This window comes from Setaria italica, chromosome VIII (assembly GCF_000263155.2).
Source record: "Setaria italica strain Yugu1 chromosome VIII, Setaria_italica_v2.0, whole genome shotgun sequence".
NCBI lineage: Eukaryota > Viridiplantae > Streptophyta > Magnoliopsida > Poales > Poaceae > Setaria > Setaria italica.
The window spans coordinates 31057551-31082259 of NC_028457.1; the positions used below are offsets into that span (position 1 = coordinate 31057551).

At 43.4% G+C, this 24709-nt stretch overlaps 2 protein-coding genes and 1 pseudogene across 6 annotated transcripts; 1 reads left to right on the plus strand and 2 right to left on the minus strand.

Moving 5' to 3' along the window:
• The first annotated feature begins 585 nt into the window (after positions 1-585).
• Positions 586-14532, plus strand: LOC101768355. Of its 5 annotated transcripts, XM_022829125.1 has the most exons (21): positions 588-1003; positions 1555-1804; positions 1909-2018; positions 2105-2239; positions 3017-3248; positions 4329-4699; positions 5243-5319; positions 5500-5653; positions 5994-6174; positions 6921-7146; positions 8489-8576; positions 8649-8923; positions 9152-9209; positions 9332-9419; positions 10418-10489; positions 11012-11095; positions 11203-11346; positions 12110-12185; positions 13648-13730; positions 13845-13899; positions 14059-14532. In XM_022829125.1, exons 1-21 carry the CDS (start codon positions 679-681, stop codon positions 14116-14118), a joined length of 3144 nt encoding a protein of 1047 aa, XP_022684860.1. In that variant the 5' UTR covers positions 588-678; the 3' UTR covers positions 14119-14532. The 5 variants fall into 5 exon arrangements, 4 of the variants coding, with proteins under 4 accessions (XP_022684860.1, XP_022684859.1, XP_012704016.1 ...); XM_022829124.1 differs by having other exon boundaries at positions 589-1003; positions 8489-8923; XM_012848562.2 differs by having other exon boundaries at positions 590-1003; positions 5246-5319; positions 8489-8923.
• Positions 14533-15105: 573 nt separating this feature from the next.
• LOC101785477 lies at positions 15106-19145 on the minus strand. Its single transcript, XM_004980608.4, has 4 exons — positions 18562-19145; positions 16346-16995; positions 15923-16119; positions 15106-15790 (listed from the first exon to the last, which is right to left on the minus strand). The coding sequence occupies exons 1-4, from the start codon at positions 19106-19108 to the stop codon at positions 15406-15408; spliced, it is 1779 nt and encodes a 592-aa protein (XP_004980665.1). The 5' UTR covers positions 19109-19145; the 3' UTR covers positions 15106-15405.
• Positions 19146-19310: 165 nt separating this feature from the next.
• Positions 19311-24279, minus strand: LOC101785886 (annotated as a pseudogene).
• Positions 24280-24709: the final 430 nt, after the last annotated feature.

Here is a 24709-nt window from a genome sequence, read left to right on the forward strand (position 1 = left end):
TGGGGCCAAGCTACGAGAGCAAGAGTTCATAACTCATAATCGTCGTCAAATTAAGTGCTTACCAAAGAAACTTTCTATGCCATGCCACAACTAAGCTTCCGCCCACGGGATAAAACCTTCCTGATGCAGATATGGAAGATTTTTTTTTCTCTCTCAAAAACTTGTATATGCAAGTGTTTCGTTAAGAATGTGGAAGCGGTTGTTTTTGTGTCCAACTTTTTCGTGTGCACCCATCCGTGAAAAAAATTTAATATGTTGTCGTGTGCTCATACATCCTTACAAGAAGCGGGAGAAAATCCAAAGGTGTTGAAAGTGTGTAGTTTGTTTCATTAGATTTTGCTTCAAACTCTCGCCAAACCAAAATACAAATCTCCCTTCGTTCCAAATTGTAAGTTATTTCAGTATTTTTAGACGCATAATTTTTACTATGTATCTAGATATAATCTATCTAGATATAATCTATATTTATGTGCATAATAATATCTATAAATCTAGAAAAGCTAAATAATAAATAATTTGGAATGGAGCAACTTGATGCACTAGAGTGGCGTGTGGGTGATCCGGGGTGTGTACCCGGCACTTGGGCCCACCGAGAAAGAAACAAGCCAAGCGTCATTCCGGCCCAGGCCCACCATTTCTCCGCCTCCTCCAGCCTCCTCCGCCGGCGGCGACTCGCCGATGCCCTTGCCCGTCCCCGGCCACCGCGGCCTCCTCCCCCTCCTTCCCCTCCTCCTCCTCCACGCGCTCCTCGCGCCGCCCCCGCCCTGCGCGGCCGAGTCGGCGACGTGCCTGGCCGTGTACCGGGAGGGCGGCGCGCCGGCGGTGTTCCAGTCCGCGCACTGCCCGCGCTGGACGCTGCCCCCGCCCGGCGCCGGCGGCGAGCGGGATGGCGGGGGAAGGGGGAGCTCCCCGATGGGCTGCCACGTGGCGGCCGACCGCGGCCGCCGGCGGTCCCAGGAGGACCGCGCCGTCTGCGCCCTCGGCATCCGCATCCCCTTCCTAGGTACTACTAGCTCCTGCTACTCCGCAGCACGGACTGGCAGGTTCCAGTTTCTAGTGCTCAGATCAGCTGGTGACTCGGATGGGCTCTATAAACCGAACTGGAGATTTCTGGATTGTTGCTGGAACCTAGCATTGCAGCACCACACAGCACAGTTATTCGCCATGAGCAGCAAGCTAGAGATAGGGACCGAATTGAATGATCTTCTAGAGTTCTAGTTTACTCTTTAGTTCAGTGTGCTTGTGCTTGTGTGATGTTTCGTGACATCTTGGTCGGAGAGATTGGTAATGGGAAAAGCACTGAGGCACTTATTGGGATGCTGATTGCCAGATTGTAACACGTCAAATGCCTGGAGATCTATGGTACAAATATACACCATAGCTGGGTGTCCAATTGTAGCACTGTGGTGGCTGTTGTGTGCTCAATTAATGTTTTAATTCGATGCTGTTTTTCAAAAGCATTTTTAGGTATTCGGGGTCAATGTTTACTCTTTAACATGCATGCACCCTATTTGTTTGTAATTTGCCTGTAGCTAACTTTCTGACATGATACAGAGCAGATGAGGATCAAAGAGGTTGATGTGGGAGTGGTTGCCATATTTGATGGTCATAATGGAGCTGAGGCTAGTGAGATGGCTTCTAAGCTTTTCCTGGAGTACTTCTTGCTCCATGTTTATTTTCTTCTCGATGGTATATACTCCATGATGTTCAGAAAATCTACCGGGAAACTGACATATAAGGAAGTTGCTATTCTTAACAACATATTCAATCTGTACAAGGATGACCAATCCAACCACAGAGAGGGGTATGCCTTTCTTTGCAGACGCCATTTTTTGTTCATATATAGCATAAGTGCAAATGATTCAAGCTTCATGGTAACCAAACTTGCTCACTGACGAAAATTTTCAGGTCTTGCTGGATATCGCCAGCTATTTTAGACCGATCATTTCACATGGAAATACTGAAGGAATCATTGACGAGGGCAGTTCATGATATTGATTTAACATTCTCCAAGGAAGGTCTAATGTTTCAGCTACATAATTCAATTTTGTAACACAGCTTCATACATCTGAAAAGGATTATTCTGTGTGTACGATGCAGGAAGCTTCGCAGAAACATTTTGAGTCTGGTTCAACAGCGACTGTGGTCTTGATAGCTGATGGACAAATTATAGCTGCCAATGTAGGAGATTCAAAAGCTTTTCTGTGCTCAGAAGGACATGATCTACACCGTCGAAATAGTTATGTCTGCCATCTCCTGATGTCATATTTATTGAATAATATATATGTTTACAGGGTATAGTTAGCCCTTAGCTGCATTGAAAATATCAACCCATTCTTTTTGTGGTTTGACATCCTTAGATCCATGTTTTGGTGGCCTCAATTTCCGTTATGAATCACATAATATATTATTGTCGTGATTGGGTGATCCAGATTTGCCTCTATTTAAGATTTAACATCCTTTTTCACTATTGCACTTTACTCTAGTAGCAACACAGGAAAAAGGTGCGTAGTCAACAGTTGGAAACTATCATAGAAAAATCATATTATTGATAATTTCTTGGGTATTGCTGTGCTATTTTTGGAAAGTGCGATGTTGTCTGCATTCTTTTTTTGGTCCGTGTGACCTTGCTCCTGTGCAAGATTCTCTCCAACACGGCATCATATTCTAGTTCTACCATAAGGCCTTAAGGTCACGTTATTTTGTTTTACTTTACCAGCTGGACTTTCACATATTTGTGGTGAAACAGGCCTTGGTGACATTGCTTAGCTGCCCTCTTTTGATAACTAGTTTTGTTCTTGTGGTGGAATAGTTTCTGCTTGGTCACTGGATAATAATTTCTAGGTCACAGTCACAAATCACACAGAACCAATGCTAGCTATGCATGAATTGTAGGTCCTGAAAAGTAGTATGCTAAAAAAAATAATGCCTTTTGCTTTACATATGTCGTTTTCCTTATCAGCCTTTGTTCTAGCACTTTGGACAAATGCTAATATGAAGGCTTGCATTGTATCAGGGAAACGGAGAAGAAAGAGAAACTCAATTGATCATGAAGAATTTGCTTTGGCAAATTATGATGGACCATTGTATCATGCAAGGGAGCTGACCAAGGACCATCATCCTGATAGAGAAGACGAGAGAAGCCGCGTGGAGGCTGCTGGTGGTTATGTTATTGAGTGGTCTGGTGTATACCGTGTTAATGGTGAGCTAGCGCTCTCAAGAGCTATTGGTGACCTTCCTTTCAAAAGGTTAACATGCAATCTATTGTGCTTCTCTCCATCTCTGCCTCACTTGCCCGTTTCCCCAGTTCTTTTCACATGTTCACATTGTTTTCTAAAAATAAATAATAAATTAGCCATACTTTGTAGCTCGCAGTTCATACAAAACCATCAGGCCTTAGAGGAAAGCAAAAACACAAAGTGTTAAACATCAACAACTATCCCAATTTACAACTCACACCAGGTTTACCATGACTTGTCCCACTAAAAGGAGACCTCTGAACTGACTAGCTGTATACGAGACTTAAACTGTACAAATGACAGATCACACTAAAACCAGTTAATGTGACACAAAAGCCAGCCCATATGCTTCAGTTTCTAATGGTCAGTGGGGCAGAAATTGTGTATCAGTATATGCCAGTTTCCCATAACCCATGCACATCAGTACAACCTGTAATGGGGATGAACATGGGTGGCATCGTGAGGAGTCATCGTATAGAAGGATGACCCATTGTTCCCTAGTACAGGCAAGTTGTTCAACTCCAATTACCAACAATACAAGGAAAACTATTTAAAAAAACACATAAAAAACTGACTCGAGGATGCCAATTACTACTGGCCCCTCAGTCAAGAAGATCACTATCTTCTTCCTATCCTGTTCTGCTTTCCCATCTTTATGTTATCTATGCTTGTTTAAGAGGCAACATGGTGTGTATGGTGATCTCATTTTGTTGGGAAGGGGAAAGGAAAGCATCAAGGGACAGCAGCTTGAAATCAAAGGGATCATGCCAAGAGATGCATGGATGACCCAACTGTTAGCTCAGGTTTGATAGGAAGAGGTGGATGGGGGATAGAATGGAGATTGAGCCTCTTTATAAGAGCAGAAGTTTTAAATCCCAATACAGCCAAAAGGGAATATATTTAGTATGGAGCATCTGCAGGTTAACTGTTATATGTTGTAGTATTAATCAAAAAATAGATATAAGTTGCCCGTGAGGCAGAGTCCCCTGCTAAGGTGGAATTTCTTCAAATGATAATATAAGATGCTATTTCTCGATTCAGTAGAGTTTTTTGGACAGGCTAAATTGATCCTTCTAATTGTTCTTGTAGGTATGGGGTAATATCGACACCTGAATTGACAGGGTGGCAGTTTCTGTCAGATAATGACACTTTTCTTGTTGCCTCATCTGATGGGATCTTTGAGAAAATGACTATGCAAGATGTTTGTGACCTGATGCTACATGCAAAATTTCACGTTAATCAGGATTTTGGATCATCAGCTATCACACAACATAATTTGGCAGATTATGTAGTTCGTGTAGCTTTGCAGAAAGGCACGACAGACAATGTGGCTGCTGTGGTGGTTCCATTGGGATCACCTAGTAGTGCTGGTACTACGTTAGAAGATTGGTCCCAGTTTGAAGAAAATCTCAAGACGTCTATTTTACCAGTACAGAATATTCCATACCAACTGAAGCCTGGTAGTCTCACTTATCTTTTACTGCACTGGCTAATTTTATTGTAACCACTCCATTTCTGTATGTAATTGCACTTCTATGTAATTTGGTTTTGACTAGTCCCGAAGGACCCTAGCAATTTTGCTAATATTGTTCATTTTCTGCATATCAAAGTTTACTTAGTAGTCAGTTGGCTCATTTTCCACATTGTTAACAATATAGCCTAAAACCTAAACAGGAATGTCAAATCTTCACAGGGGAGCAATCATTGACGCCTTTTATTTGAATTCTATGTTGTTATCCTCTTCTGTTGTTGCCCTGCTGCTTTGTTCTTTCCATAAATCTGTTAGTCCTTGCTCCTTGACTTACCCATTCGACTATGCCACTATACATAGTACACCTTAGTTGAGTTCAAGTTTTCCAATGAAGTCCTTGTCCTTTGTTTATTTGCATTTATTTTTATGTGGGTAGAGGATGGAGTCTGTTTATGTTGTTAGCATGGAGTTATTCAATTGTTCATGAACTCCTTGTACTTGTTTTTACTTACATGTATTTTCATATGGCTAGCAGATGACATCACTAGTTCAGCTGTTATTGACATGGAGTATTTCAGGCGTTCATCAACGAAGTTCCAGAGGTTCTTGGTAAGTGAGGAATGTAGATACTTTTCTGTATTGGGAGTAAGATATGCCAATTGAAACAAATCTGTTGTACAATTTTATGCTTTGTGAATCTACCTTATTGGTTATTATCTGTTTCATTTAGCATATAGCTTCTTAGTTTTCGCTTTTTGTGATGAGTTTCATTGCTTCTTCTGAAATTAGGTTGAAGCAAAACTTAAGAGACTTGGTTGTTTCTACTTATCTGAGAGTCTGGATGAAGATATGGACTATATTTTTAGGGTACCGGAAGCATACCAGCGTGAAGAAGTCCATGAATTCAATCACATACCACCTGATGCGGCATTATATTCTGATGGTTAGTTGTCTCTTTTAGATGCTCATGGTAGATCTTTTCAGAAATAAATCCTTAAATTTGTTCCTTTTTCTTGTTGGGGTTAGCTTGTTGGAACGTGAAACCTTCTTGTTTGAATGGCTTATCATCCAATCTTAAATGTTTGAATAATCATCTTTTAAGACTGAGTGTTTTACCTATATTAGGGTGACATCCAGCACCTATCTGGGCACCTTTTAGAAACAGCTAAATGACTGAATTGGGTTCTTGAGAGGGCTGTGGAGTTCTGATGTGATGCTTGACGTGTTTGATAGTGTCTATCTTGTTCTTGACTTTGGTTGCTCCCTTCTACATTTGTATACAGGTAATCTTGAAAAATACAAGGACAGACAATTTTGCTTATACCTTGGTCATCAAGATGGTGAAATGGGGCGGTGCAATGGTCCTGAAGCTGTTGCAAATTTTTTTGGTTTACTTGACTCCCTTCCTCATAATGGAAGCAAATCAAATGGTTCACACTCCTTTGGCAACAAGATAGATTTCAGGTACCATTCCATTTCTCAAGGAACATTTCGAATACATATTTTGAGAGAAAGGTCCTGGGTAGTTGCAATATTTTGAATGGATAGCTTTTCTTTTCTTCATAATTGATACTATCTGGAATTCTGGATATCGCCTATTGAAGTTATACCTGGATATCACCTATTTGTGTTATTGAAGTTTAGGTTCTTTGTTGTTCATTGGACTTATCACTTAAATTTATGTTCAGTGAGTACCAGACTATTTATATGCTTACCAACTTGAGCCATCTTGACATTTGTGCAGTTGCATGCTAAGTGTAGGAATAATTTCTTGTCAGATGCTATGCAATAGCAAAAGCAAAAGCAAAACATTAGCTGCTTCTCCAAATGAAGCAGCATGTTTGGGGGTAAATTACAAAGCAGAAACAATTTCTGTTATCTCATTGTAACATTTATGAAATGACTATCCTTCAGTGAAGTGTAAAATAAGCACATCCTAAATGGAAGAGCTATTGCAAGGGCTACTTCTTGAAAGTTTTATTGGTCTGATGAGTTGTAAGGATAGGATATAGTAGATATGAGCTGTGGGATACCGATTTGGTCCTCTGCAATCACTTTCCCTGGAATGTGCGTTATGATCTCTGTATGAATTAGTGAGTGGGCATTACATTATTCAACTACATTGCTTGGAATAATTTGCAGTTTCATAGTAATAGTTCAAGTCTTTTATACATAAAAATGAGATTTCCTTTTTTTTAAACCATATTCAGGTACAAGCTTAAGAGAAGATTCGATCGTGGTTCGTATGGTGAAGTCTGGTTGGCATTTCACTGGAATTGCTCTGAAGATAGAGATGCGCATAAAGAACCTCAACATTTTACAACTATACCTAAATCAGACTCGTATAATTGCACAAATTCAAACACAATGTCATCTGATGAAGATCATGTCTCAGAAACAGTAGATGGTGATTTATTCATACTGAAGCGCATAATGGTAAATTAAATATTTCATGCATCGACAAACTACCTGTCTGTATGTCATGTATTGTTCCCTGCATGTGCCCCACATCTTCATTAGGATTAAACAGTAGTAAACTTGAAAAGTTCCCCCACATCTAGTAGCCCAGAACCTCTGCGTGCACGAGGTCCTCGTGCATGCAGTAGGGGAGGAGCACTTGCTGGCAACATCTAGGGAAAGCTGCCCTTGCTTACTACCTCAGCCCTTGACTGGAAAACTTTAAAATTACTGTCTCCTGCGACCTTACAGATATGCTCGTGATCGTGAAATATAAACTCTATTTTTCACCATTATGTCATGAACAGTGTTCCACAAGGCAGAATTCCACAAGGCTTATGCGCTGGGCGGCGGGGTACTGCGGCGCCTAGGGGGTAGGCGGTTCCCTAGGCAGCCCGTGGTGGCAGCAGAGGCCAGGGACGGGCAGCGGCTGAAGCAGGGACGGGCAGTGGTGGTGGAGGAAGCAGGGGCGGCCGCGGGTGCACGGAGGAGGAGGAGGAGGAGGAGGAGGAGGCAGGGGACGGAGACCCGCAGCGGCGGCGGAGGCCCGGATGGTGGGGGCAGAGGAGGCGGGGGTGATGCAGGGGCGAGCGGCGGGGTCGAATGAGGGGAGGGGAGGTGTCGGGGTCGGACAGATAAGGTGGGAGGTGGGGATAAGTGGGCTGTTGAGATAGTTGGGCTGCTTTCATGGGTCTTTCTTTTCAACTCAAGGCCCACCAGTTTCCTGTTTCTCCTTTTCTTAGAGTATATGGCAAAGTATATGTACTTGTATGGCAACGCCTAGAAAAACGCCTAATCCTGCCTAGGCGCGCCTAGGCTCTAGGCGGTGGGTCACCGCCTAGAGAGCGCCTAGCGCCTTTTCCAACCTTGGTCATGAACACGGGTTGTGGTGAAGGGGGATTCATTTCTCCACTTGGGAAAGAGTTGTCCCAAGACTAGTAAAGAAAACTGACTGAAAACCACGCAAGAAGGGAAACTACATCTGTTCCATCCCAAAAGGGTACTCAATGGTGTGGTTCAGTCCAGACACTAGAATTTCAGCTTTTTTTAGCTATTTCCAGCTGAAGCTGGCAAAGTGCCCAAGAAATCATAGAGTTGTTGCTGTTCAAACTTAAAGTTTTATGTGGATTCTACCATGTCTAGGATTTATTATAGTCCAGGTTATTTGCTATTCTGCTATGTTTATCTGAAACTCTTATATTTTGAGCAATTCTGCTATTCACAATGCAAACATGTAAATAAATTTAGATTTCCCTAAAACAAGTATATTGATGCTAGAAGAGTCTTATTGTCCTATCTTAGACTTAATTCAAAACTGCAGGTGGAGAGGGGAAATGCTGCTTACTTGAGTGGATTGCGGGAGAAATACTTTGGGGAATTATTTTCAAATGCTTCCAGAACTCTTGAAGGTATGTCGAGGACAGAGTCATCATCGACTATCTTTTCAATGGACATGCAATCCGATACTGATATCCTACTAGAAAGGAACATGTCTGTTACCGAAGAACCACTCAAGCATGTGGCTAGGTTTATAGAATCTTTCGAATCAGAATCAAGGGAAATATGGCTTGTGTACCATAATGAAGGCCGCTCACTATCAAAATTGATATATACGGCTGAAGAAACAAAGTTAGTCACTGGCAACAATAATGAGGAGGTCAGACATATTCAAGTTCTACACCCATCGAAGTGGTGGTATTGGTTAAGGACAACAAAAGCTGGGCAAAATCAAATGCAAAACCTCTTATGGCAGCTGGTATGTTTACACTGACTCTGGTTCTCCTGTGAACTAAATGCTATGCATGGGTTTTAGTCACTTCTCACTTGGATTTTGTCTTTTTAGCTCTAGATTTAAGCTATCATCAAAAGCATAAAGAGAATAACAATAGTTCTGCAAGTTGCTTACTAATTTTTTTAATTTGATGAAACAGCTTACTTATTGTTGATTTTGCATATTATCTTATGTTCAGTTTTTCTTTTGTAGCTGATGGGACTGAAAGCTTGCCATGATCGCAATATCACTCACAGGGATATCAAACCTGGTACAGATGGCACTGCGCCTATTCTTTCCTTGTTTTCTGTATTTCTTTAATCCTTCTTTCTTCTCTATGACAATTTCTGTTAACTAGTCATGTTAAGATTGCTTCTTTTTGTGCCATGAAAGAGAACATGATCATTTGCTTTGAGGATGTGGAGACCGGAAAGTGTCTAAGAGAGGTTCCATCTGAAGCAAAGAAAAATAAGCTGAACATGTAAGATTCATGATGTTTCTATACTAAAATGTTCTCTTTTTACAACAGGTTGTTAGCTGCTGAAATATTGGTTAGCTGATTTTAGTGGCTGAGGCACTTTTGCAGCTGCGAAGCCAGTTGACCCCACAAAATGTTGCGAAGCACCTATATCAAGTGTCCACGATTAACAGCAAATTGGAAATTCATATAATAACTGACCCCACGCTTATTTCAGTGTAGCTCTGCCTCTTATGGACTCCGAACAGTAGTGAATACTGTAGCAGTAGGATTATAACAGTCTTACCTTCTAAAAATAAGGATATCTATTGCTTAAATAAATTGTTAGTTTCCTACGATATGGCCGGTGAATCAGTGTCTTACCAATTAGTTTAGAAGGTTACTGGTTTGGTTAGAAATTTAGAGAGATGATTTGTTAGGAAAGCAGAGATTATATTCTCAAGTATCAAGTGACTGTTGTTGGTTCTTACTGCAGCACCCATCCACAAGCCGCCCTTATAGAAAGGGACCTATTCTTAAGAAAGCATGAAATAACCAAGCCAGACTTTGACAAAGAACAGCATCACCATTATCCTAGTCCATGGGCCGTACCCCATGAATTCACATCACTGCACTGTTGAGCTATTTTAAATACTACAGTAAAGTATTTGAGAAAATTATAACTTCCTGACCTGAATATCTGAAATGTAAGATGAACTGCAATTCAAAAAAAAATTAATTGATTTTTGGCTACCATTTTTCTTGGATCTCAGTATCTCAATTATTCAATTATGAGTAGTATTTTATTTATCATTTATCTTAATCTTCATAGTAGCAAAATGATTAGACCAAATAGAGATTAGAGCAATTAGATGGCACATATCTTCACACAGTTCCTTTCTTTTGGTGAATTGAGATTCTAACTTGAGATGTTTTCCAAACTTCAATAGTCACCTTTGCCTGTCTTAAAATTGTAAGAAGGATGCTGCATTCTTCTGTTACTAATAACTTTTTGTACACAGGCGTCTGATTGACTTCGGCAGTGCCATTGATGACTACACATTGAAGCATCTTTATGGTTCAGGGCCTACTCGGTGTGTGATCATTTTTCTCTCCTTCCCTTCAGGATTTGATTGTAGCATAAAATTAGGATCTTGATTTGAATTATAGAATTATGTGATTTAGTATCAGGAGTAATTTAGGGTCTCTTTCTGAATTTCTTAATAAGTTCAAGGGTTCATTATTTGGATTTTTCGAAGTCTTTTCATTGCCCTATTCATCTATCGCGCCCTTGCCAGTGGTCCATTGTAAAGTAGGTCCTTCCTTTACCAACTCGATTGGTTTTCTTCCCTGATGGACATGTTTGATCCTGGAACTTAGGATTTTTTTTGTTAATTAGGGTTTATTGCTCTGCATGGCCGAAGACTAAACCAAGGCCAAGTGCGTGTAATAATATTTGCTGTTATTTTATTGTCTAACAACATGCGGTATAGAAGAAACCTTTCCTCACAACATTTCCCATGTGCTTGTTCTTGAAAACGACACTAGACTTGGGTTGCATGGTACTACTTCAACTTGTTTTGATCCATTCTAATCCAATCCTGATTCAACTCCAGATCTGAACAGACTTTTGAGTACACTCCTCCAGAGGCACTCCTTAATTCAAACTGGTTTCAAGGATCAAAAAGTGCAAGACTGAAGTATGTCTCTTTTATCCACTTCCTTTACTTTATGAATGCTGGTATGTGCCAGTGTCTGGCATACAGCTGCGCTGCAATTTACTGAAGTTTTATCTAACTATTTACAGGTATGATATCTGGAGTGTTGGAGTTGTCATGCTAGAATTGATAATGGGTTCTCCCCACATTTTTCAGATAAGCGACCGTACACGTGTTTTAATGGATCAGCGTCTTGAAGGGTGGAGTGAACAAACAAAGGAGCTTGCATACAAGTGAGAAAATGTTTTGATCTCTCTGTATGAAATCTGGATTAGCAATGCTATACAGTCTGCAGTTCTGCTTCTCTTGGAAAGCCTAAGGACATCATAGATAATTCAGATTTAATAGGTTAATATGAACTGCATTTTTCCTGCATGGTTCTTGAGTTATCCCAAAAGATTGGTACCGACAAAAGCCATATAAAGGCCACTGCCTTCTTTTGTAGAAAAAAAAAGAATTGATGGCATGCCATTACCAGAAATGACCCACTTAATGGACTAACTGAAAACCTTTAAATTGTTGTATTCTTGTTATATATAGGCAACCTAGCAATTGATGTTTCACTCTGTTGATATACCACATTGACATAATGTGACATTATCTGGTTTTTAGGCCCTCACTAACCATCAGTGTATGTTGTTACGGTAGTGGGACCGGCCCTAGGCCTGGGCCCACTACTGTAGCGCGTGAACAGTGCCACGGTTTGGATTAGTTTGTTGGTTAGGATAGAGATAGGTTAGATGGGTTTGTTAGGATATTTGCTTAGGGGTCAAGTAATTCCCTCTATAAATAGAGGGGAGATGTATCAATTGAGTTTAAGCAGAAAATAGATCAAGAGTGCATCTCAGAGCCTCCTAGGGAGGGCGAGTAGCCGATCTATCCTGCTATTCTAGTATCAATAATCAGTCCATATCATATGTAGTGGTAGAGACATGTATAATATTCTTCTTGAGTTAAAATGATTGGCATAACATTCCGTTTCTATTCTGATATTAGGTTGAGGTCATACATGGAGTTGTGTATTTTGATCCCAGGGATTTCAACACAACATGGCAGTGGAAGCTCAGAACAGGTCAGTACTGATCTGCTAATCAACTTGCGATTGAACTGATATGATCCTGTGCAACATCTACATTTCTTTATAAAGATGGGAGATAACTGAGCAAATAATTGTTTTGTTTCATGAGAAGTGCTCCGATACTCCTGTTTATAAAGACCGCAAGAATCCTAAGCAAACATAGTTAATTATTAAGTGATTTTGTTAAATATTTTAATTTATAGTACCTGCCTGAGCCTTGTCATTCCAGCCCTAGCTCAGACAAGACCATCTGAACTGAAACTCCTTTCAAGTGCCGAGAGATTCGGGTGACGTCGGCCTTTCGACCTGCTCCATGCATCTGCGTGTGACCACAGGCCATGCCCACAAATTTGTACTCATTTTGCCTCATTGGGTCCTGCGGCTGACCTTGCGAAGTCTGCATCTCACCCCAAACTCCATGGTGGCGGCACAACTGCGCAAAGGTGCGGGGGGTGGGCATCACAGGCATGGCAAGCCGCAGCTGCAGGGCATGGTGCACCGCTGCTGCCCTTGTTGCATGGCGAACTCTCATGTGAATTTTCCTTGTGCTGCTGTTTGTCGCAACTGGTGGAAGATGAGGAATCATCTAGTATTTCATAAAGGCAAGCTAAATGGTGTACTGTGCCAATTGCAATCAAACATGAAGCAATACAAGTTTCACACGTCAAATAATATGATCCATATACAGAAATATTCTAGGTAGTATCACTATGATCTATAGGTGGTCTGAATATTCCGAACTCAATTTATGAACACACTTTTAGTTAAGCACCTGAAATAAAAAGGATTCTAAACTGATCTTTCACTGCAATTAGCCGTCGACGTGGTAAGGGGAAGCGGTGGGAGGTACGGGCATGGTAGCAACGTGCCACCAACAGGGGTGGCAGCGGTGCAGCCACAAATCACAAGTGATGTGTGGCCCTGTCCATGCAATCATTGCTGTTCCTCTTGAGGGAAGAATCGAACCACCGGCCGAATGTGAAAAAGGGCTATAACATCGATTAGATCCAGGCTCTGGATGGGCTGGACTGGGCACGGCTGGCAGGGCTAGAAAGGTCGGGCCTGTACTGAAGATTAATATCACTAATAGTGTGCCTTAATATTAATGGCGTGTACTTTAGGATTCATGCTAGTGGTTTAAGAAAGGAGTACCAGAGCACTTCTCTAGTACTCTCGTTTCATTTACGCACTGTAGTTCATAGGACAAAAAAGAAAAGGCGTATAAGAAATGTGCAATGCAGCTGATACATCCTTATACTGTATGGTAGCCCATGGAACATAAATTACTGCATTTTTATTTCTGTTGCTATTAGTTACTATAGCTGAAGCTCCCAGCAGGTTATGCTATTAGTTACTCATGCATTTTTATTTCTGTTGCTATTAGTTACTATAGCTGAAGCTCCCAGCAGGTTATGCTATTAGTTACTCATGATGGCTTTCTTTTACTCTATTTAAGGGTCAATTTGGGTTAGCTTCATGGAAATGCTCTGAAGAGTCATTTGCACATCAAGTGAAGATCAGAGATCCTCTTAAAATGGGGTGGGGCCTTTTTTTTTTCTTCTCTTGCCCACATTTTTGTTGTCCCCACTTCCCAGAATATTTAGACCATCATTTTCTGATCTAATTACTCCTAATGTTGCTAATGTTTTCCAGCTTTCCTAATTTATGGGCACTGCGACTTGCACGCCAGCTACTGGTGTGGCATCCTGTAAGTTTCTTGAACCCTATTCCATGCAATTGTTTTAAGCAGTCTTGCGATTAGAAAGAGGAGAGCGTAGCTACATACGAGGATAGCTCAATCTTATGCTATTATTTAATTTCCTTTTCCTTGATGTGCTCATGTTCCATCAACACTTATATTTTGCAGGAGGACCGTCTAAGCGTCGATGAAGCGCTAAATCATCCTTACTTCCAGGAGACACCATAATGCAGAGGCGATGAAAATATCTAACCTGCCAATGAACCTCTAACACAGGTCTTCCAAGTGTAAGCAGCATCCATTCGGTGCGTCTGATCAGCAAAATATGTGAAATGTCTGTAGATATCAGCCTGATTGCGTCATCTGGCGTTGTACATCGGACATGAAACAACGCATTGGAGTGTATATGAAAATACGTGTGTATAATCAGGAACGTAGATAGATGTAGTCATGTAGAGTTGCGAAGGAAGAGAATCGGTTCTGTGAGTAGCTGGTAGAGTACCAACCCAAAATGCCCTTTGGAAACTGAGGCCAGATGTAAGATTGGTTGAATGTAGTGGTAGTGCAAATATTATGATGCTACTCGATCCCATCTGCAAGACCTTGTGCATTTCTTTTTACATCAAAAGTTCTGCTTTTATGGAAAGCCAAAAAAAAGACGGTTCTTTCCTGAGACGATCACCAAAAGGCGAAAATGAATGCTTTTTTTCTTTCCAAATCTGACAAACATGCGACTGAAACGATAACGATATCAGAATGCGGCATCATTCCAGCGAATCAGGGTCACTATGGACAGGTCAGACTGAATCAGGACCAGCAGAATCATGCAGAGCTGTTCTGTTCAGCATCCTCATTCAGCCACTCAGCTGCGCCTAGGCTCACGGTGTCACCCAGAATCTGCGTACACAGTATGGATGCTACACGTTTAGAGTTCAGACTAAGAACTTTGTGTCAGTGTGCTTCCTGGAGTCGTTCCAGATCTGGGAGCAGTTAGCAGTAGCCTGGCATCGCAATGCAGACTCTGACGACATATCTTCAGACTGGCCAAACACATTACCAGCAACCACATGCCATCTTCAGAACCGCTGTTGATGCAGAAAACAATCTGTTTGGGATATCACGAGTCAAGATTTTGGGGACAAACCTTGATGGTGAATGCTTCTTTCTGAACAAGGAAATGACATTATAGATATGGCAAGCAGTACCAGACAATGGTTGCAAAAAATTAACAGTACGATCTCATTAGGCCTTTTTTTTAAAAAAAGGCAAATGTTTCGGGATAAGCACAGTAATAAAACTTCTATAAATTTATCTATTCACGTCTATATGAATACTCAATCCAGGCATCAGCATTCTGACGCTCTCTCTGTCACAACAGCACGTGAGCTGAAACCTCTTCAGCACAACCAAAAACTAGAGATGGGCGTGGAGCTAGATGAGTAGCCAGCTACTCAGATTATGCCATCAACTGAAATGTCTCTGAACATCTACTACTATTACTATAGTACTAACCCTTCAGACTTTATTTCTGGGGCGCTGCTGCCTCTTCACGGACCGCAGCTGCACGGAATTCTCAAAGCAGTGGTAGAACCCGAAGTGCGGGAACCGTTCGTACCATGTCTCCTGGGGGACGTGCGTGTCCCAGTGCTCGCCGCTGCTGCTGCGCCCGTACTTGTGCACCCACCCGGACCCGTTGTGCTGCTCGCCCCAGGTGCGGTTCCACCGGTCCCCATATTTGCCCGCCCACCACGTCTCTCCCTGCTTAATTCCATGGCCGTTCGAGTCAAAGTGCTCGTCCCACTTGTCGCCCCACTTGGACCACCCGTCGCCCTCCGAGCGCTCAGCCCACTTGTCAGTGTACTTTGTGCTGCCACCGCTGCCGTCATATGTCTCGCCCCACCTGTAGTGCAAAGGATGGTTGGGTGTATTGTGATTTGATCGTGCAACTCATAGTATGAAGATGATGCATGATATCTGAAATTTGTTGTTCCTGAAAGTGTCAACAATCATGATAAGAGTGGAAGCTCTTTACCTTTCATGCCAAACATGAGCATGACCAACATCCAACGGTGTATTTGGATCTAAGCTGCACCATTTATCAGCCCATTTTTCAGCTTTACCGGTTGAATCATAACGCTCAAACCATTGCTCTTGCCACTGCTCCCCTTTCCCGTTCTGTCCCCACTTATCTGCAGTCTTCTCCATATGCATAACCCCACAGGTGTAATCCTGCAACAAATCAAAATAAAATACTCAATCATGTTCTAGGGACGTGTTTATTTACCACAATTTACTTATAGTTATCCTGGGACAGTTGCAGAGTCACATGTGGATATGAGTCTCAAGCCAGATAATCCGAACAGACATAACTTGACATATTGCAAATAATTTATCAAAAAATTGAAGATTTTGCATATAATGAACAGATAGTGCTACCAAATATGACAGCAATTACCTGCCACATTGACTCCTTCCAGTACTCCCGCCAAACATTGCCTGAAGCATCACGCCCCGACTTCTCAGAACCTAATTCTTTATGATCAAACCGATCTGAAGCCTCCCAATACTTGTCTTCCCATTCAACAGCACCATCAGCACTGACTCCTCTAATTACGGTCCACTTGCAAACTACACCGTCAGGCCTTTGTTCTACACCTGTTTCCTTCCACCACAATGAACCATCAGGATGTACTCCATGAGTTGATTTATCATCACTTTCACTAAGAGCTCTAGCTGCCTCAGCTGCATTTTTTGAGAACTGTTCTTCAAATGTCTCCGTTGCATCAGTAGCTAGGTCAGCCTTGGAATCCACATTCTCAGGCTCAGCAAATGATTGGAAGGGAGGAAGAGATCTATCTTCCTTCTTCTCAAAGAAGGTGGCTTCAAAAGGGAGTGATAAATAGTCTGCTGATTGTTCCTTTTCCATCAACAGATCAGGCTGACGGGAAAAAGTATCCACTTTCTTGGATGGTTTCAAACCAGTACTGTTTTCGCTTGGCATACTGCTACCTCGCACTGGTGGTAACCACGACCAGAAATCTGGACCTGGAGTACCAAGCTTGGAACTTTCCTGCTTGTAAGAAGATGAACCCCCAGATTCTGGCACTGAATGAAGAACAGATTGCTGATGTTAGAACGGAAGCTTACGTTTCAAGGAGCTGGATGCCATTGCAGCAAATAAAATGTTATGGCTAAACATGGTGCATAAGACTAAAGATATCCTTCATATTCAGCAAAACAGGACAATTTTGATATGACTTGCAACTACAAATGCCTTGAAAGTGCACAACACCTATGATCGGGAACTCCAAAAGGCACTATATCAGTAGTATAGCGTTTTTTTAATCCAAATCATCCTTGAAAAAGTTAGTTAAATTACAGTCAAATTTCCCATACTAGATGTGGAAAGGATAGACTAATTAATTTTCTACGTGTAGAGGACTAACAGGTGCTATATTATAGTTAGAAGTTAGCACTAGTTCTAGCTATATTTACTTGATACAGTAGGACAGAAGTGATTTGAAAAAATCAAGAAAATTCATATCCAATACCAAAATTCTCTAAATGGTCCAAGTTTCTATATATATAGGATACCAAGCTGTTCTGGTTAGTTAGAAGTACTTCTACCTATATTTGCTGACCAGTTGACCACAAATAATTTGAGATAATAAAGAATTTAGCATTGATAGTGACCCAAAAAAATCATATTTGATACAAAATTATGTCTCTGAAAATGAAATAATAAAGAGTATGCCATGTTTCCTAAAACGTTGCTTCACCTAGAGATAGGCGAACAAGCACAGGCACACTACTGAATTAGGCATGTATGGCACAAAACAAAATACAGATCCTTGGAACCTGCATGCTATTGTAACCCTACAAGGCTACAATTACTATGTCCAGAGAGCAAAATGGCAGAAAATTCCAACTATAACTACTCAATCCTGCAAGATATTCCATTCATTTATATGCATAGCGACAATCATCAAGATCCTCCGGTTTCAACTTAAGTCATCTACCCATTCACATACCAACACTCCGCAAGATCATCTGGTTTCACCATTTGTTTCATTCATACTTCTTACTAACAGACAAGCCTTATCCATTTATGCATGCCAACAACCATCAAGATTCTCCAGTTTCAACTATAGTTATATCCACTCACTATTATGCATACCAACAACCATCAAGATTCTCCAGTTTCAACTATAGTTATATCCACTCGTACACATCCCGACACTCAGCAAGATCATTCGATTACAACTTGGACTTCATTCATAACACTTACTACCAGACAATCCTCCAAAGTTCCACTCGGCACTCTAGGGCTTCAACTTCAACCAATGAACGACTGTCCTTTAAGGTCACAATCAACAAAAAAGATCCCTCATTTTGCATATTCCAGTTACCATTTTTTCTTCAAAGGATTTGTCCAATACAATGCACTAATGATTTATTTATCCAATATAATGCACTTATGATTTATTTATCCAATATAATGCTTAATAGAGCTTCCTTAGCAGCTCATAATTTCTTTGCACGCTACCCCTCTTGAGATTAAGGAAGGTCCTTTAACGTAACAGTTAGGCCTAAACGCTAAAGGGATTACTATTATGAATGAAAAGGAGTGATCTTTAAACAATCTCACGTGAATCCAGTGGAAACCAGTACCTTCCAGCGACTGCGGCACCGGCCCCGTCGCCGCCGACCGTGAGCCCCGATCCGATTCCATCGCAGCGCTGCCTCCGCCCGATCCTACCTTGGCCGTCTCGGCCCTCTGCGGCGGCGTCGGGGGCGGGGACGGCTGCGGCGACGGGGCCGGGGCCGGGGCTGGCGGCGGCTCCTTGAGCACGGCGCGCGCGGCGGCGAGCGCGGCCGCGGCGCGGTCGATGACCTGGCGGCGCTGCACGCTGTCGCGCTCCTCCCGCGGCACCCGCAGCAGGTCCTCGAACCGCGCCGTCCGCCTCTCCACGACATCGACCGGCGGGGCCGCGGGCGCCTCCGCCTCGGCGGGGACGGGCGACTGGAGCCTGCGCGCGAGCTCCGCCGACCTCCGCTCCCGCTCCACCGCCTTCCTCCACATGTCCAGGTACGAGCCGCCGCCGCCGGCGGACGAGGCCGCGCGGGCGCGCGCATTGCGGCGGCGGCCGAGGAGCAGGGAGAGGCGCGGGGCGGCGACGGCGGCCGGGGACACGGATGCGGCGTTGGATGCCGCCATCGCCTCGGGCTTCCGGCTCCTCCGAGTTCGAGGAGTGTGCTGCGTGCCTTTGCCGGGGGTGAGGCGGCCGAGGGAGAGGGAGAGAGTGTGGAGGGGAAGAAAAGGGATCGGGGCGTGGGCCCGGTCTCTGCTGACGTGGAGCCGAGCAAGTGGAGGAGGCTTGTGGTGCGTGTCGCGGCGTCCCACGTGTCACCACATCCAGGTGAAGGAAGCTCTGGACCACAGGTGGAGTCCTGGATGGGCCAGGCTGGTTCTTGATGGCCTTCACATCCGGTTCTTCTTGTCTTCTACTAATCCGGAGTAGGATTAGTTCTTCCGTTCTCAGTTATTTATCCATAAATCCCCTGTGTGTGTAGAGCAGTCACATGAAAACGAAAACGAAATATAAAAATTCAGATTGAAATGGGACAAAAAAAAAAGCAGAGTGATGGGAGAGTTCAACATCAACACTATACCATCTGCTGAACGAATATGCTATAGAAACATCAAGCACCGCTCCCCCCGTAGCTGATCCACCCGAGATACACATTAAAAAATTTGTCGAAATCCAAAGCAAATTCATAGCTGCATCAAGCAGATCACCTAGAAGGACATCTGAAAAAAAGAATACATGCAAATGAAAGCAACCTAACTGTTTCTAATAAGATCATATATGGCCTATTTGTGGCAGGTGGCTGCAACTGCAAGAACAGATTCAAAAAAGTACATTCAGTTTGCCTGATTATGGGAAAGCACAAGTGCATACCTGCCCAATCAGAAGTCCTTTATCTCATTCTCAATAGGATGCAACCAGTATGTTACAGCACCATCAACATGCTACACGAGAAAAACTTCACATCTAATTGATAAACAAGTCAGAGAGTTTTCTGGGGATCCAAAGCTCACATACAACATATCAACTGTAGCCGTCTTCTGCAAGAAAATGGTATTTTTCAGGGAGAAATCTTGTATGTTCCTGGCATGTCCCTCTGCATGACAAGAGATCGATCAACAATGCAGTGGTTGACTCTTCAAGAGAGAAGTTTCTCTCATCAATTTTAGACAGATAAGTTCCAGCCCTGACTATTTCATGTTTCTTTAGTAATGCCCTGGCCACATGATTCAGCAGTCGAGAGTCCGGATCACAACCAGCATGCTCCATGGACGAAAAAATGTTGTCTGCCTGTTCCAGTAACCCTTGTTTAGTAAGATTTGTCATCATTAGAACACAAGTCTCAACAATTTTGTGCCTGTGTGTTCAGAAATCAGAAAACAGTTCTGAGCTACATTTTCCAACATAAAAGGACTGAAATTCAGTAATAACTAAATAGTTCAAGTGGCATAGTTACAACAAGAGGCCTGTCTGCGATTTAAACAAACACCAGGCCATTCGATTTAGAAACTGGTAGCAAAGAACTACCATTGCAGGAGGTCATCTGAGGCAGGCAGCAAGAAGTGCGGGCATGCATGCTTAGTAGCAGCAGAAGAAGATCAGTTCCCAGGGTGATCAACACTGTTGCAACTGAAGATGCTATAATAACATTTTGACCATCAGAGAGATGGCTCATCACTTCAGTTATGGGTGAACTTTCTTGTTATAAGCCACGCTCCTCCGCCACCATCACCACGTGATAGTGCTTCAAGTCTGTCTGCTGCTGCCACTTCGATGGCGCTAAGGAAACCTCAAAAACATCAACAGGAAACATTGAGCAACTTGGCATACATATAAGTACCCTAGCCATCATAAAGGCACTGGTCAGTGGTAATTGGTATGATTAGCTAAAATAGCAATTCAAAAGATACAACCACTTTTGAGGTCGTAAAATATCCATTACTTTAGTCTGCTATTTTTCATTCTGCTAAATCAATTCTAGAGCAAAAGTGCTGGTGGATGAAAAATTTGTGATTTCTTACTTTTGCTGGTGGAACAAAGTTAATGACTAGTTGTCATTTCCTCATATGAACAAATCTAAACAGAGTAGCATTTAAACATGCGGCCGAGGGAGCCTGCACGTGAGGGGAGTGTTGGAGTATAAGTGAATTGCCCACCTTTCCCTATCAACTTAAGCTTTTGGGTTGAACTGGTTGGTGCATGCAACTCAATAAGCACAACTGATTGACTGTTTATTTCCTGTCTGACAAACAACAAGAGGATTTTTGGAGCTCACATTTAACAATCAACTAGAACCAGCTCCTGCAAGAAAATGATACTTTTCAGGGAGATATTTTATCTGTTCCACATGTCCCTTTGCTTGAGAAGAGATTGATCAGCAATGTTGCGGTTGAAACTTCAAGTACAAAGTTCCTCTCATCAATTTTGGACAGGTAAGTTCCAGCCCTGACTATTTCATGTTTCTCTAGCAACGCCCTGACCACATGATTCAGCAGTCGAGAGTTGGGATCAAAGCCAGCATTCTCCATGGATGAAAAGACATCATCTGCCTCTTCCGGTAACCCTTCTTTAATAAGATTCGTCATCATTAAATCATAAGTCTCAACAGAAGGCACAAGCCCACTTGCAGGGATGGAAGCAAACAGATATTTAGCTCCTTCAGTTCTCCTAGTTTTGAACATTACAGTAATCATAATATTAATAGTCACAATATTAATCTTTACGTTCATCGCTTGTAATTTCTTGAAAAGCGCAATTGCTTCATCAGGGCAATTGTTTTTGCAAAGTCCACTAAGAACGGTGTTGTATGTGTCAGTGCCCACTGAGATCCCGCTCTCGATCATTTCATGGAATCCTTCCTTTGCAGAAACTGTTCTCCCAGCCCGGAATAACCCATCCAGTACAATGTTGTACATAAAAGTTGAGGGCTTGATTCCCTTATGCACCATTTCTCTGAAAACAGTCAACCCATCATCAATCCTTCCAAGTTTACAATAGCCATTAACAAGTGCGCCATACACTACAACATCAGCTTCAATGCCAGCTGACACCATAGCATCAAATACTCTCAATGCTTTCTCCATCTTGCCAACTAGGCAGTATCCATCCACCAGCGAACCATACACAAAAACATCAGGATGCAGACCGATACTTACAAGTAAGTCAAATATATCCTGTGCGTCCACTACCCTTCCCTCTTTGCAAAGGCTGTTTATTATTGAAGTTAAGTGCACAATGTCAGGACGCATGCCTTTACTCATCATTTCAAAAACCAATTCCTTAGCTTTCAGCAAACCACTGTGAGTACAAAAACCCTGAATCAGGCACTGGTAAGTAGCTATACTGGGTGCTACTCCTTGATCAATCATTTCATTAAATATTTCCATAGCCTCGTCCATTTTAGCCATCCTGCAATGTGCAGCTATGACTGTCGAATAGGTTACCACATCAGGTTTTGCTCCTTGCTGCCTCATTTCACTGAAGATAATCATAGCCCGATCCAGCATTCCACATTTAGCATATCCCTTGATCAGTACATTGAAAATACGGACGTCAGGTGCAACACCGTCTCCTAGCATCAAATTGAAGAGGTCTGTCATATCAACAAAGCAACCTTCAGTAGCGTACCCATCAAGCAGAATTAGGTATGAGACAGTATCAGGCTCCTGGCCCTTCGTTGCGATCGAGTCAAAAACATCTCTAGCTTCCTTAATTTTTCCATGCTTGCAAAGGGAAGCCATTAACGAGTTCCACGTAGCAATATCTGGTAGGAGACCCCACCTAGTCATCTCTTTGAATATCTTGACCGCCTCATTCCACTCACCCCTAGAGGAATATCCATAGATCAAGCAATTATATGTCCTGTTATTTGGTTGAACACCTTTATGAACCATTTGTCGGAGGACCACCTCTGCCTTGTCCATTGCCCTTGCCTTACACAGTGCATCAATACTGGAGTTGTAAGTCACTAGATTAGGTGAAATCCCCTGCTGCATCATTTCATTTATTAGATCACATCCTTTATCAACTTCACCCTCCTTAAAGAAGCCATCGATGACCGTGTTGTATGAGACCACGTCGGGCGAGCAGCCAGATCCCTTCTCAGCCATCCTCTGGAGCAATTCGAGAGCCCTCCGACTCTCTCTGCTGTCGCAGAAGCTCTTCATAAGTATGCTGTAGGAGACAACATCGGGCACACAGCCAAACTCGGGCATCCTGTGGAGCAGCACGTCCAAAGCGTCGTCAGTCCGCTTTGCTAAACAGAGGCTCTTGAGGAGGTTGTTGAAGGTGGTGACACTGACGCCCAACCCTGTCCTGAGGAGCCGGCCGAAGAAGGCCAGCGCTAGACCCGGGTGGCACGCACGGGTGCAGCAGCCCATGAGGATGCTGTAGGTGTGGAACGAGAGCGACAGCACCTTTGGGCCGGCAGCTCGTGACATGGCGTTGAAGAAAGTGACGGCGAGCACAGGCCCGTCCCTGCAGGCGGTGGAGGGCGGCGCGCGCGCGAGCGCGGCGAGGAATCCGTTCAGCGCGCGCTCGGGAACGGGGGTGCCTCGCCGCCGCAATTCGTCGAGCAGGTGGCGTGCGTCCTCTGGGCCGAACGCCCCGGACCGCACGCGCTCCGTCGTGGCGGCCAGGGCAAGGTGGGGAGCGCGCGGTTTCGGCGCTCTGGCGCTCTGGAGGATGAGGCGGCGGCGGCGGTGACGACTGTGGAGAGCCGCGCACGGGACGACATGGCCGCGAGCGATTTCGGCCGCCCGGTAACGCCGTCTGTCCTGTCCTTCGGCGAGAGGCCGGCCTCGCTCCTGCGCTGTCTCTAGCGGAGCTCAGCGCGCGCTCGCGCCACCATGTCGGGTGGAGCAGGCTCGCCGCCTCCGGCGGTTGCCATCACCGCGGCATGCCCCCCACAGGCACAGTGGAGGCCGTGGCGCTGGCGCGTCGGGGACGGCGCAAAATGAGTAGCCGTAGAGCGGCGGGGTCGCGGGTTGGTGAGAAGCGCTGGGCGGTGGGCACAGCGGGATCGGAGCTCCGTGGCGCACCGCCGGTGCTGCACGGCGCGGCGGGGAAACAGAGGAGATGGAACTGCTGGGCCTTTGACTGGGCCGCAACGAGAAGTACTTGCTGTCACCACGGGTAATTTTCCTAATTTGTTTGCCACAGTTAAGTGGTTATTTCATTGGTGAGCAAAATCATCCGTAGGTGATTTCTTTTTTTTTCGAAAAATAAACTGCAAAATATCAAGCGAAAGTAGCCTATGCTTTCTTGCTTCGTGCAGTGCCTGTGAATGATTTTGCTCGCCAATACCCAGTAGAGAACGAAAATAAAATAACCACTTAATGCGGTAAACCAAATTAAGTGATCAAGTTCGATCCACTACAAAATTGCAGTCATGGTCCCTCATGTTCTACGGCTCACTTTTTGACATTGAAAAAATATGTTCGAGGAAAAAGACATTGAAAAAAAAATATGGTCGTGCGTTTGTGGCAAGCAACGTCCGAATTACAGAGATCTCCGCTGAACCAAACAAAACAGGGCCTGCAATCCATTTAGGCAAACAGCACCTTACGTTAATTCTCATGTTCATTGTGCTTCTTGCCTTCCTCGCCAAGTTCGGCTATAAACTAGTATAGTGCTGCGATATTGTAGTGGATCTACATTTCCTTTTTCAAGTCTATGCAAAAAAGAGCATGGGAACTGAAATATTTGCAAGACAATATAATTTCAGAATT

Excerpts from the sequence above, each read along its gene's own strand:
- LOC101785477 (XM_004980608.4), bottom strand. The coding sequence starts at position 19,108 with ATGGCGGCATCCAACGCCGCATCCGTGTCCCCGGCCGCCGTCGCCGCC. Across the intron at positions 16,120-16,345 it reads GGAAGGAGTCAATGTGGCAG|GATTACACCTGTGGGGTTAT; the intron begins GTAATTGCTGTC and ends GATTTGTTGCAG. Across the intron at positions 15,791-15,922 it reads GCTCATGTTTGGCATGAAAG|GTGGGGCGAGACATATGACG; the intron begins GTAAAGAGCTTC and ends TTTGCACTACAG.
- LOC101768355 (XM_022829124.1), top strand. The coding sequence starts at position 679 with ATGCCCTTGCCCGTCCCCGGCCACCGCGGCCTCCTCCCCCTCCTTCCC. Across the intron at positions 1,805-1,908 it reads CAATCCAACCACAGAGAGGG|GTCTTGCTGGATATCGCCAG; the intron begins GTATGCCTTTCT and ends GAAAATTTTCAG. Across the intron at positions 11,347-12,109 it reads ACAAAGGAGCTTGCATACAA|GTTGAGGTCATACATGGAGT; the intron begins GTGAGAAAATGT and ends TTCTGATATTAG.